Raw genomic sequence first — 12,413 nt, 5'->3', positions numbered from 1 at the left:
TTGATGAATGATATATGTCATAAGCTTCATTTCGCATGAGTAAGAGCATAAATTCACTCCCTGCCCAAAGGCTCAGGCTCACCAGAATGCAGTGAAGGTTATTCCCAGCCACATCAGCGGCAGGAGCTGGCAGCAGGTCCCACGTTTGTCCCTTGTTGTATGTGATGAAAGTCTTGACGAGGCTGTCCAGCAGTTTGTTGGCAAGATACATGCCATTTATCCCCTCAACCTACGAAAGAAAACAAGTAAAGGTGCATTGTCATCTAAGATACTTTCATTATTTGATTAATTGATCAACAGAAAATTAACAAATAATGATCAATTCATTGTTTGAGCAGTGGTGGAAGAAGTATTTAGACCCTTAAGTAGAATAAGCAATACCTCAGTGTAAAAATACTCCTTTCAAAATGTTAGTAAAAGTACAGAAGTATTATCAATACTGTATGTACATGTACGGATGTATATGTATTATCTAAATGCAAAATCGTTTTAACGCCACTAATTTCTTTAACGCATTAACACAATCGATCTTTCAGAGGTTGTAGCGGGCTCAGAGTTAGAACTAAGCTAGAGTGAAGACACTGACATCATACGAAGATAGAAAACCTAAGGAATCCATTGGTACCAACCATCTCATACTAGCTTGTTGTGAAGGAGTTTAAATAATAAAGTTATGCTAAATTTTGGCGAAGAAAAACTGTCAAGGCCATTTTCAAAGGGGTTCCTTGATCTTTGACCTAAAGATATGTGAATGAAAATGGGTTCTATGGGTACCCACAAGTCTCCCCTTTACAGACATGCCCACTTTATGATAATCACATGCAGTTTGGGGCAAGTTATAGTCAAGTCAGCACACTGACACACTGACAGCTGTTGTTGAATGTCGGGCTTGAGTTTTCCATGTTATGATTATTTTTTTTAAATGCAGTATCTGTGAGGGTTTCTGGACAATAATTGTATGTGTATTTAAAATGGAACTACATTGGCACACAAAACTAATAGAAATATGCTCATGTATCAACAAAAAGACTCCACACTGCTACATTCTAAGCACAAATCCATTGTTTTCACTCCAATAGAAATTCTAAATCAACCAGGACTGAAATCTTAAGGGTTTGCCACTTTACGTACAGTATTTGAGTAAATGTACATTCCACCACTGCGTTTGAGTTTCTTAAATGTGAGGATTTGCAGCTTTTCTCTGTTTTATATCACTGTTAAATGTATATCATTGGATTTTATACTGGGATCAGATAAAACAAGCAATTTGAATACGTCCCCTCGGGATCTGAAAAAAATGTATGCAACATTTTATAGACAAAATGACTAATCAATTAATGGAGAAAATATAAGTGATAATGAAAATAATTGGTAGTTGCTGCCCCAGTTTAATTACAATCACAGGTTAGTAAACTGATAAATGTTTTCTACTACTTTGTGAAATGACTGGAAGGGGCATTAGTGGTGCACTGACAGCAGCAGCCCATGAACAAGACCAACTACGCACCTTATAAAAGTCAACCAGTAGGTTACCGGCGGGTCCTCTGCTGGTTCTCAGGTTCTCTAATGAAAGGGTAAAGTAGACCCCAGGGGAGTCTGAGATATACAGGCTGTAAGTGTTGTTCTGATTCCACTCCTGGACTGCAGCGAATACCTGCTTCTCATCTGTACTGATAATGTGCATGTCCTGCAGGGAGGCGTTGGTGAGAGAAAGTGAGACGGAGGGAAAGAGAGAGAGAATGGGTGAGAATGAGAGCGAGCAAACACAAAAGAGGCTTAAAAGAGAGGACCATAACTGTCCAGGATATTTTGAATATAGTGGGACATTTCTTCACAAAATGTGTATTCTAAAACAACAATCATGTGTCTTTATGATAATACATCTTTTATTATCTGACAGTTATTTGGTGTCTTTGCAGCTTACCTTTGGTAGACAATATTTGGGCAATTTCATCCGCTTGAAGGACTCTCTCATGTAGGAGACAAAGTAGCTAGCTCGTCCTGACTTGGTTACCTTTGCAATGAAGTCAAAGAGGCTTTGTCATTCTTTAAATAGACCACATTATACATATTTTAGTGCCGCTTCAAATAACACCTTGTTTTTCCCCATTTTAGGTCAGCAACTCTTTTGTATGCATTTTGATTGATGCCATGGGTTCTTCCTACATAGAGAGAGCTATGTAGACTGTCCGGAAAATGGATTTTAAAAATGGGATGGGAGGAAATTTACAAGATAGAGTCACATCCCTAATGTGAAATGAGGACATAAAGCTTCTCCTGAAGGAGGTGTATTAATTTGCAACACATGACTGGTTTGATAAAAACGCTCGCAATTTTACTCCACAGTGTCAAAAGCGGACTAAAATTACAAGCACAACAGAAATTATTATAATTATCTCAATTAGTCCAAAGCTAAGAGGCACTGAAAATTGTGTTGGCTTTATCTACAGTATGTCTTGAAGATCTTAATGCACTACCACTTTCCCGTCCACTTACAGGCAGGGCAACACTACTTGATTGCTTATTTTCTAATCAACTAGAAGGATGGTGTTTGTCCCCCAACACACTACATTAGGGCTCTAATGGAATAATCTATCGAAAATCAATGAGCTGCATTTTCCCAGGCCACATTTTTGAGGATGTTGCACTTGGCTGTTCTTTCTCTCCCAAGAGACTTTGGAGGTGTTGAAGACTGCTTATTTCGTTGTAGCCCAATCGATAACCTCATTACTCTTTGTCAAGTTAAATCCAACTGCCCCGAGCAATGAAAGTCACAAGAAAGTCATCTGTGGCACCACAGCGCCGCGCAGACACTCTTCTGTGCCCAGTTATTTTCACCAGACATCTTCCTCATGTCTGCCTCTGCCTTGACGGTCAATCTCATCTCAGCTAAATGCAATTTGGGCATTTTATTGAATCACCATTTCTGAATCATGCTGTGATATTTTTTTTTTTCACACATTTTCATTCTTACATCGCAGCCATTTCAATCAAGTCTGTGGATTAAGTGTGTTGAAAGTGAAACTGGGTCACCGCTAAAGTATTGCTGCTGCAATATCATATCATATCAAAAGATTAAATCTGTGGATAAATAAATAAAAATATGAACAGCAAACATTTAAGGGCGTTTATTCAAAATGGAAGAGTGCAGGGTGATTCATTGCAAACACTGAGCTCTATAACTGTATCATTTGATTTTTGATTTTCCTGAAACTTAGCAGGAGTCTAACAAGGATGACCAAATGTGCCAAGGCTGACCAGCAGAGAGAAAATTACTTAGCTGTGGATGGAAATCAATGACAGCCGAGGGCATTTGAAAATTAAATTTTCTAATAATGACCCTGACTGCCGCTGTCTAATTGGAGTCAAAGTCAGAGGGAATGGTAATAAGGACCACCAACCTGTCTATTCACAGTTCCTTTGCCGTGTGATCTCGGCTAGCAAACACATTTTTCAGGGCATGGAGGTATGTCTGTGCGGAAACTCAAACACTGAGCGTGCCTTCACATGAACGAGACAAAACATAATCAAAACACACATTGGGCAAGTGGGGAACAGGTGTGTCGGGGAAAGCCATTATGTGGGTTTTGATGGAAAAGCATGAACTGGATGCACAACAGAGCAAAATAAAAAAAAGAAAAGAAAATCAAAGTTCACAGAGACAGAAGCCGTCGGGTGACAAGATAGAGAAGAAAAGTAATCTGTTACTACGCAAACCTGTGTGAAAACGTATTCATCCTGCACCACCAGTGAGTTGGTGTCTACATGTCCCGGAAAGAGGTACAGTTTGTTGCCTTCTGTGCATCGTTGGGCTCTGCACTTCACGTACTGGGCGCCTGGAAAGAGTCGAAAGGAAATCAATGAGGACTAAATTACAACCGTTTACATCTTCAAACGGTACTTTGTAGGCAGCTGCTATACAGTATGCGAATGCTAAACATACTTTAAGTTCACAGTTCTGAAGCAATGTAGAAATAATGAAATAATGAAAAAATATTCATTAAATCTGCAGTAGGCAGAATGTTTTTGGCATCATTGGGCAAAAATTCTATAATAACCTTTCAGCATATTGAAATTCAAGAGAGAAAACTAGACCTCTGCACCTCCTTACGGATCTGTTTTCAGGCTTTCAAAAATCTTTTGGCCAATCACAGGTCATTTCAGAGAGAGAGAGCGTTCCTATTGGCTGTTCATTCAACGGCGGCAGCTGTCAATCATTCGCAAACTCTGATCAAACGGTCAAACTAGGCAGCGCTGATCAAATATGAATTAATATTCTGTTACTGTAATGCCTATTTCTCGCATAAAATGTCATCAGAAACATCTTGTAGTGTACTGTTTACCTGTAAAGTGAGAAACTGTGCTCCGGCTGTTGGGCGGTGCTTGGTATTTCCTCAACTGATCCCAACATGGCAGCCAGGTCACAAACTTGATTCATATTTGATCAGCGCTGCCTAGTTTGACCGTTTAATCAGAGTTTGCGAGTGACTGACAGTTGCTCAGAGATGGCAAGGCTCCAGCTCAGCTCTGATTGGTTGTTTTCCTCCGGTCTGTGAAATCTTGCAGATGCCATAGGAGTACCGGAGGACACCGGAGGCCACCGGAGGCTCATGATTTTTTTTCAGGTTACCTGTCTCATGCACTACTGTCAGCATATAGTGACAGTTTTATAAGAATAACTTTTTTAATCATATTTGCTCCAATGCTACCTACTGCTGCTTTAAGTAATACTCCAGTGGACAGTCGGCCCTTTTGCAATTCAAATATGCTGAGATTCAAGACTACAATGCACTTGCAGTGCATCACACTGCAACAAAAAAAAAGTTAATTCAGAGACAGATTTTCTCACCACAGGAGGAATATGAGTATATTTTCCAATGCAGGAAACCCCTATAATTGCTTTGACAGAATATACCATGCTGTTTAGAGCTGGGGGGGAGTTGAGGTTTGTCTATGAGACGCAGGGGATAGATTAAAGAGAAGAAACATCCATCAACCCACTAAAACTCTCCGTTTTTGTCAGAAGACACCTATTCTGCTTTACTAGACTTCAGGGACCAATCTGAACAACAGAACGGGTCTCATCTTCCCCGTGACCTCGCTCTAAATGAGAGGCAGTGGGGTCCCCGTGGGTCTCGCTATTGCGGTGGACTGGAGTGCAGCACTCACGGCCTTTTGCGATGCGCGTCTCGATGTGGACCACATCTGATTCTCTGTCCAGCCCCATTACCGCCCTTGAGAGAGCGCGAGGAGGAGAAGATAGAGAGGAGCAGAGAGAAGTGGAGATGGGGGAGAAAAAGAGAAAATGAGAATGAGATAAAAAAAGAGCGGGAGGCCAGGTTGAGTATCACAGCTGTCGATGAACATCCCTATTCTGTGAAACCCATAGAAAGATGTTTTTTTTATCTCCTGTGAACCAGTCAGTGTAGAATCGCCGCCACCAGCGGCAATTAATCTCAATTCACCAAAGCATCAACACAGGAAACAACAACAGACATCCGCTATTCCCAGAAATATCTACCATAGCAAATGTGTGTTGTTATGAAATTGTAGGTTGCTGCAAAACCATTTTGAAAAATAACTATCTGACATAATGTGCATGAAGGAATGGTTTTCAAGAGCACAAATAATGCATTGTTTTGAGTGCCGCCGTACCCGCTGCGCTGTTCTTATTCATCTAACGACTCGCTGTTCACGCATGTGGAGAGGATGTCCTCCAACCGATGTCCTTTCTTTCACGGCTAAAAAAACACTCTTGGGTTTGACACGTACCATGACAAACAGGGATAAACGGGCTCCCATCAATATTCACCGCCTTGCGCTCGAGCAGTCGAGATTACTAAATGACAGCGACAACAAAAACAGCATGTCATGTTTGTGCTATGGAAAAAAGAAGCACAATATTCCTTCAGGTCTACGTGATGTGGATGTAATCAGTTTTGTGCTTGACTGCCATGGGGTGGGGGGTGGGGGGTCCGTTTCGAGACAAGAGGTCACTGGATCCGTCTGGCAGCATATAGGGTCATGAACACTATCATTATGCAAATTACAATCAATCACTGTGCAAAAAATAGGATCCACGTAATCATACCAGTAGAATCGGCCTGGCATCACGTTGTCGTGAACGAGCTGCCATTTCCTCCCGAAGTCCATTGAACTGTACAGCTGTAAGATAAAATTAGGCCGAGCTTCATCTCACAAGTTTTAGTAGGAAGACATTGTTAATGAGCAGCCATATCATCACATCCGCGGAAGAATCACATTTCTGGATTCACTCAGAAGCTATACCTTGCTGTCATGACTGTAAGCCAGTATCCAGTTCTCCTGTGCAGGGTGGAAAAGCAGGCTCAGGATATTGAAGTTAATGGGATGCTTCTCAAAGCTTGCCCCTTCATCTGAACTGATGAGAACAGCGCTCTCTACCTCTGGGTCGCTAAGCATCATTATCTAAAGTACAGAGGGCCAGACGAGGGATACGGTATTAGAAGAGGGAGAGAGAAAGACAGAGATACCGTCATTTGGCAGCAATTTAAAAAAAGAAAATCTGTAATTTGATGTCACGACTAGGCTTGTGAGAGATCAGACGGAGAGATAAAAGCAACGGGGAAATGCTGACCTTCTGTTTGTTGGTAGGGCAGACGTACAGGTAACTCAAAACCGTCCTTGCGCCCACTTTGTCGTTGAGTTTGGTGTAGGTGCTTCCATAATCTGAGGATCTGGACAGAAACAGAAACAACATGTTGTATGTGTGATGAAAAATCCATTAGAGACCTGCCTTGGACAGACTTTAAAGCGCCATTCCAGTGGTTTGGTATGTTTTAGGCCATTAACTGCAAATCAGTTATCCTTCGCGTGACTGCATCTCAAAAGTATACCGTACGTTTTCAGATAGATTTTTCTACCTCTCAGGCAGCCTTTTGCTTTATGGAACGAAAATCAGCTTGCTTGAGAGAGAGAGAGAGAGAGAGAGAGAGAGAGAGAGAGAGAGAGAGAGAGAGAGAGAGAGAGAGAGAGAGAGAGAGAGAGAGAGAGAGAGAGAGAGAGAGAGAGAGAGACTAGCTCCATGCTAATGTGTTCTTTTTGTTTTTGTTGCTCTTATAAAGCACTTCTGAGATCGTGAAAGAAATGTGCCATACTGAAAAAAAGTGTGCTCTCATTACTCCACTGATGTAGGTACTCAAATTATAAAAGGACCAAATTGGAAAAAAATAACACATGAAAACAGACTCACTAATGGAAGAGTCTGCTCTTTATTCAGCCAGCATGCTTCAGTACATGGGTGGCAGTTGAATAAAAAACAGAGCTTTCAAGTAGTCAGTCAGTATTGCAGAGATCATGTTTTACAGAGATGTGCTGTGCAAACAGACTGATTAAGTGAATGACTGTTGAAGGAACCCTGTGGAGGTTTTGACCACAAGTGAGAACTGTTTTGATGAGTATGTACCCATTTTCTTTATATCTTGTGCTCTACTAGCAGCGTTGCCAACTATTTTCGATTGAAAGTAGCTCAAGTCTGCTCAGAATGTTGCTGGATGTCGCAAGATTACGTCACAAACTAATGTGCATATCTGTAACGTCATTATGCATATATTTACATGGGGGGCTGTCAAAGTTAATGCAATAATGTGTGCAAATTTGTTTTAACGACAATAATTTCTTTTATTCATTAACCCAACTTGCATTTTTCAGGTTGTAGCAGCCTTAAAGCTAGAGTGAAGATACTTGCATCGTATGAAACTAGAAAACCTAAGGAATCCATTGGTACCAAGTCGCAAAGGAGGCTAAATAATGCTCCAAACTTGTGCTAAATTTTGGCGAGGAAAAACTGGCATGGCCATTTTCAAAGGGGTCCCTTGACCTCTGACCTCAAGATATGTGAATGAAAATGGGTTCTATGGGTACCCACGAGTCTCCCCTTTACAGACATGCCCACTTTATGATAATCACATGCAGTTTGGGGCAAGTCATAGTCAAGTCAGCACACTGACACACTGACAGCTGTTGTTGCCTATTGGGCTGCAGTTTGCCATGTTATAATTTGAGCATATATTTTATGCTAAATGCAGTACCTGTGAGGGTTTCTGGACAATATTTGTCATTGTTTTGTGTTGCTAATTGATTTCCAATAACTAATATATACATACATTAGCATAAACCAAGCATATTTGCCCACTCCTATGTTAAGAGTATTAAATACTTGAAAAAAATCTCCCTTTAAGGTACATTTTCAACAGATAACAAAATATTTGATTAATTTGCGATTAATCGTAATTAACAATGGACAATCATGCAATTAATCACTATTCAATATTTTAATCGATTGAAAACCCTGTCTGACAGTAACTGATAGTAACTGGCTTAAAAAGTGCTGAATACAGGATTAGGAGCATATCTGTAGCCTCTCAACAGCTCTCAACATCTCTCAACATGGCGACAATGAGCCGGCGGCTCACATCTAACGATGCAAACAGCGCTAACGATGCAAACAACGGTGGCCATGAGCTAGCCATGTGGGGCATGCTCACATACACTAAAAGCACAAAAGCCAATCAGAGGCAGACTAGGGCAGGTCATGCCTTCGCTATAGTAGGATTTGTAATATTGAGGCCTGGGGATGTCAACACAGCAAGGAGAAACTCAGGTTACAACACACAGAAGCAGAGTGACCTCATTCTCTGCTCAGGTAGACATTACTCCATATCTTTACTTAAAATAGTTGTTTGCTGCTGTATTAATGCTCTGGATATCAAATTTAGCAACTTTAACATTAGTCATCATTATTTTTCAAGCTGCTATCATCTCATTAATATGCATCTAAATCTACCTCTAATTTTGAAAGCCTTAGGCTATATGTAGGATGTTGTATAAATATCATGAATAGAGAGGATCCAGACACTGGAATAAACACTGTCATGTTAACTCTGTGTATTTTGAGACAAAATGAAACTTATAGTCAAGTAAATCATTTACAACAAAGACAAAGGAGAAGGAGTTCCCCGGTCAAACAATGGAGATCAGTAATTGATAATTTTACACACATTTATATTTACATTTGTCAGACTGAAGAGTGGCCAACTGCACATTCACTGAAACATACTGGCGACCCCTCAATTTTGAGGAGTTATGGTCTGTCCAAAACCCGCTATTGTTGCTAGGTGCTTTTTTAAAAGTTACCGAATCGAAAGCGAGAAAGTTGCTAAGACATTAATGCAAATGTTTTGCATGTGCAATTGTGCATGCAAGCTATACAATGCTTAAAAATAAGATGAACTAGTGGAATATGGTAAGATACAGAGAATGACAATGTCAACGGGTGGAGTTGAAGCAGCAGTCAAATAAAATAAATACATTTACTGAAAAAATGGCCATGTCTGTCAAATGAAATGATCAGTTGGTAACAATAACCCAAGAAGAAATGTAGCGACGCATCAGCAAAAGACAGGAAATAGAAGACTGCTAACAAATGAGTATGGATTTAACAATGCAGATTTAAAAATAGACAATTAAATCAACTTTGCAAATGCAAATTATGAAGGAAATGCATTCAACAGGTTTATTAGGCCTCATAGATACACACAGCGAACAAAACTGAATGTCAACATAACTGTGTTCACGAGAAAACTTGACAGGGTACCTTTAGCCTATTGAGTTTTTAATGCATTACAGGAGATAATCTGAAAACTCCTCCTTACCACTGCATTAAAAGGAAGCTCTAACAACAAAAATGCATTCACAGAGAGTTGCAATCACATTTTTTGACAACAAAAGAGAAAATATGGATATCAAGAGAAGGACAAGGCCAGTTTGGTAGCTTTCTGCATTAAAAATGTTGTCATATTGATTAGGCATTTCCTACTCGCAAAACCATTCAGGAAAATGTAGCTTTGATAGACACATTGTGCTAAATATCCACTTGGCACGTGTCAAGCACGTCTTTGCAAGCATGCTACACTGACATGTAATGAAACAAGCGGCTGCCTGCAAGGTAGGAAATCAATTTATGAACCTCAGGTATGCTTTGGAAAATGGTCAACAATCACGTACTCACTGGCCACTCTATTAGGTACACCTCTTCAACTTCTCAATAGTGCAAATATCTAATCAGCCAACCATATGACAGCAACTCAAATACATTTAGGCATGAGGTCAAGATGATCTGCTGAAGTTCAAACCAAGCATCAGAATGGTAAAGAAAGGGGATTTAAGTGACTCTGAACGTGGCATGGTTGTATTGAGCATTTCAGAAATTGCTGATCCACTGGGATATTCCACGTACCATCTCTAGGGTTTACAGAGAACAGTCTGAGAAAGAGGAAATATCCAGTGAGCGGCAGTTCTCTGGGCGAAGATGCATTGTTGATGGCAGAGGTCAGAGGTGAATGGCCAGACTGGTTTGAACTGATACAAAGGTAACAGTATCTTGAATAACCACTCGTTACAACCAAGGCATGCAGAAGAGCATCTCTGAATGCACAACATGTCTAACCTTGAAGCAGATGTTCTACAGCTGCAGGAGACCACACCGGGTGCCACTCCTGTCAGCTAACAAAAGGAAATTGAGGCTACAATTGAAACAGGGTGGTCTGATGAGTCTAGATTTCTTCTGCGACATTCAGATAGTGGGGTCAGAATTTGGCGTTAACAACATGAAAGTGTAGGTCCCCTTTGTAATTGAGCATCGTTTAAACTAGGGCTGCCCTGTCTTAGTCGATAAGTAGACCATTCGGTTGTTTTGGTCTCAGTCGACTAAGATTTCTTTAGTCAATTTTTTATGCTTTTTTTCATGCTGAATGACTTATTTCCAAGAAACTTATGAGCACATATCTCAATTTAAAGTGGTGCTTTTGTGTGATTCTTTGTGGAGAAACTCACAGATCTGTCGATTAAATCCACTAATCGATTAGTCGGCAAAATCGCACGAGTGTTAGTCGACTAAGAATTTCTTTGGTTGAGGACAGCCCAAGTTTAAACGCCACAGCCTAACCTGAGTATTGTTGCTGCCCATGTCCATCCCTTTTTGACCATAGTGTACCCATCTTCTAATGACTACTTCCAGCAGGACAACATGCCATGTCACAAAGCTCCAATCATTTCAAACTGGTTTCTTGAACATGACAATGAATTTACTGTACTCAAATATAGAGGTGAAGTCCCTCCCGTTCCGGTGAACCACCATGGGACCTTACTTGGGAAAAAATATAAACGGTAGTCATGGCGAGAGACAAATAATTTTTTGATCCCGTTTGAATGTCAATGTCAATTTAAAACATAATTTTGCAAGTCAAGAAAGTCGCAGTTTGTCGTAAAACTGTTGAAGTATCAGACTGTGAAAATACGTAATTAGAAAGACGACGCACCCAAAAGTTGCGTAAGTGACGTCTCTCTCGCTGAAATTACAATGCCTGTGTGTTTCGTACTGAAATGTACTCACACAAGCAACCGGTCTCGCTCGTTCTTTCGCTTCCCGGCCGATACAAAGACCAGGAGTTACTGGATAAAACACATCAGGTAAGATAACGTTATACATTTGTGCGTGGAACACAGCAGTTAGCTGGCTAGCTAGTGTTGGTACCGTATATCGTGCGAGACGAGAGATGTAGTTCACGGAGTGGTTACACACAAAAATAAATGATACTACGTGAAACAGACTTTCTTGACTTGCAAAATTACGTTTTAAATTGACAAACATATGTGTGATTCATGGCGCAATTCAAATGAGATCAAAAAAAATATTTGTCTCTCGCCATTGACCACCGTTAATATTTTTTCCGAAATAAGGTCTCATGGGGTCCACCGGAAGGGGAGTGACTTCACCTCTCTATGGCCTCCACAGTCACCAGACCTCAATCCAATAGAGCACCTTTAGGATGTGGTGGAACAACAAGCATCTGTGTGACGCTATCATGTCAATACGGACCACAATCTCAGAGGAATGTTTCCAGCACCTTGTTGAATCTATGCCACGAAAAATTTCTGAAAAAAAGGGGGTCCAACGTGGTACTAGCAAGGTGTACCTAATAAAGTGGCCGCTGAGTGGTAAGTGTATACAGTAAATGCAAATTACAGTGAAAGGAAAAAAAACATCCAACATGAGCGTAGTCCTTAAATATAACAACATCCTGAGCGATGAACAGTGTTATCTTACAGCAGATAAGCCATTACTCTCCTTTCATGCCAGGAGATGTTTGTACATTAAAGACGATGAGGAATAAATTCAAAGAGCAGTGGTGAAAGCCTTTCAAGCAGTCTTTTTTTATCTTAAATTAGTGGCCTTTTGTTCTCTCTGTTTTCAACTGACTTAGATATTTAGTTTCATCCTCTTGTATTCAGTTTTCTTTTCAGCAGGGGAACCACGGGAGTGTGGTATTTCTGATACTATAGTGCAACAAATTAGCACACAAAGCTGACAGGTT

General features: G+C 40.5%; 1 protein-coding gene across 3 annotated transcripts in view; it reads right to left on the bottom strand.

Moving 5' to 3' along the window:
• The window catches only part of LOC141773925 (VPS10 domain-containing receptor SorCS3-like), a 242,980-nt gene that overhangs the window by 213,164 nt on the left and 17,403 nt on the right, over window positions 1-12,413 (bottom strand). For all 3 annotated transcript variants that reach the window (XR_012595207.1, XM_074646098.1, XM_074646099.1), the window contains exons 3-10: window positions 6,617-6,716; window positions 6,289-6,447; window positions 6,092-6,165; window positions 5,170-5,234; window positions 3,718-3,836; window positions 1,925-2,014; window positions 1,508-1,687; window positions 83-229 (exon numbers count right to left, since the gene is read on the bottom strand). Coding sequence is in view for 2 of the 3 variants with exons in the window: in XM_074646098.1 (XP_074502199.1) it covers window positions 83-229; window positions 1,508-1,687; window positions 1,925-2,014; window positions 3,718-3,836; window positions 5,170-5,234; window positions 6,092-6,165; window positions 6,289-6,447; window positions 6,617-6,716 (934 nt within the window). In the remaining variant the exon portion in view is untranslated. The remainder of the gene's footprint in view (window positions 1-82; window positions 230-1,507; window positions 1,688-1,924; window positions 2,015-3,717; window positions 3,837-5,169; window positions 5,235-6,091; window positions 6,166-6,288; window positions 6,448-6,616; window positions 6,717-12,413) is intronic.

The sequence above is a fragment of the Sebastes fasciatus genome, chromosome 9 (genome assembly GCF_043250625.1).
Source record: "Sebastes fasciatus isolate fSebFas1 chromosome 9, fSebFas1.pri, whole genome shotgun sequence".
NCBI classification, from domain to species: domain Eukaryota; kingdom Metazoa; phylum Chordata; class Actinopteri; order Perciformes; family Sebastidae; genus Sebastes; species Sebastes fasciatus.
This window is presented reverse-complemented; position numbering and strand designations above follow the sequence as displayed.